This window comes from Aplysia californica, unplaced genomic scaffold, assembly GCF_000002075.1.
Source record: "Aplysia californica isolate F4 #8 unplaced genomic scaffold, AplCal3.0 scaffold00056, whole genome shotgun sequence".
Lineage (NCBI taxonomy): Eukaryota > Metazoa > Mollusca > Gastropoda > Aplysiida > Aplysiidae > Aplysia > Aplysia californica.
In genome coordinates this window covers 1,222,168-1,223,512 of record NW_004797326.1, presented here as the reverse complement: position 1 = coordinate 1,223,512, position 1,345 = coordinate 1,222,168, and the positions used below count along the sequence as shown (strand labels likewise).

The following is a 1,345-nucleotide window of genomic DNA, read 5'->3' as shown; positions in this document are numbered from 1 at the left end:
AGTACTGTTAGCGTGTTATTTCTTAAAATCATGAAAATGAAAGAACAAAGACGCTGGAACTGTACTGAGGTTGTCGGTGTTGGCAACTAAAGGCTGGAGACTGAAAAGATGAAATTTGGCGATGAGCTTAAGTGAAGTTGGACGAGTGAGTTTTTCTGTACTTTGTTAATGTTTCTGAAGAAGCTCTCTCAGAGTATCACAGATCTGTTATAGATGACAGAAAGAGAATATGTCGTCAAGGCACTGGATTGTTACAATAGTCAAAGATTGAGTCAAAAATATTGGAAAATATTTGTGAGGCAGCGTGGTGGAATCAGGCTCTTGTCAATTTTTGGGCATGTAGAGTTATTGGTATCATCTTAAAGCTTGTTCACTTGCCTTTATTTGGATGAAAAAATATCCATTTATCTTGAATACAAGTCGAGATATTTGCGAAAGAAGGAGGTGGCGGTCACTTGTTTTCAGAGGTAAAACTAGTGAGAAAATGGCTGCCAAAGAGTAGTTATTTCCTTAGCTTAAGAGTCCGTGGTAACTGATAATTTTAATTTTTTGTGCCTTTATTCAACGTTTTTCAGAAAAATCCGCTCAGAAATGAGTTATTTAAAGGGCATGAAAGTTATTGAGCCAAAAAACAAAAATTTGATAAAAATTTACAAACCTGTGGTAAAATGCAAGTTTCTTCACTTTAATTATTTTGACGAGAGCCTGATTCCACCACGCTTCCTCACATACAGTTAAGTCTTCCATTTTTGCATGAATGACCTCACATCACAATGGCGGTCCGAAAGAAGCAAATAGCCGCTATTGAAACCAACTGTAACATCCATAACAGACCTGAAAATATTTTTTAAGGACCAGGCTCTAAATTTTAACTCTGTAAATAGGTGGGTCAGACATCTGAACAATGGACCAGAAGAAGAGGACGAGGAGTCGTCCACGAGCTCATCAGACAGGTCTCGACTAGGTCGGCCTCCAAGCAGAGTGAACATCACCAACAAGAAAGAGGCACGGAAGCAGAGATGATACTAGTTCACTACCTTAGAAAAACAACGTTCTGGCTGATCAGTACCTACTTTTGAGAAATTTGACGTAAAAAATGTTGAGCTTCACAATCAGTATGTCAAGCTTTTCGAAAAAAAGTTCTTTGAATATCTCGAAAACGACCCAAAATAATCTTACGATTTTGATAGAGCAGATAGAGCATTTGGTTTCTGATCTCATGGTCTTAGTTACTCAAAACGGAAGAAAAAAAAACAACTTTGTAATTCTGAAGTAACGAACTGACAGGCGAATTTCACTCGATGAACTAACAGTAGGAATAGAGGTTCCTCACTGCTGTCTTCAT

The 1,345-nt window shown here is 37.8% G+C and overlaps 1 protein-coding gene across 1 annotated transcript in view; it reads left to right on the top strand.

The window, feature by feature from the left end:
• LOC101864442 overlaps positions 1-1,023 on the top strand; it is a 9,232-nt gene extending 8,209 nt beyond the window's left edge. Inside the window, exon 2 of the mRNA XM_013079553.2 lies at positions 885-1,023. Coding sequence (XP_012935007.2) covers positions 885-1,023 — 139 coding nt within the window. The remainder of the gene's footprint in view (positions 1-884) is intronic.
• Positions 1,024-1,345: the final 322 nt, after the last annotated feature.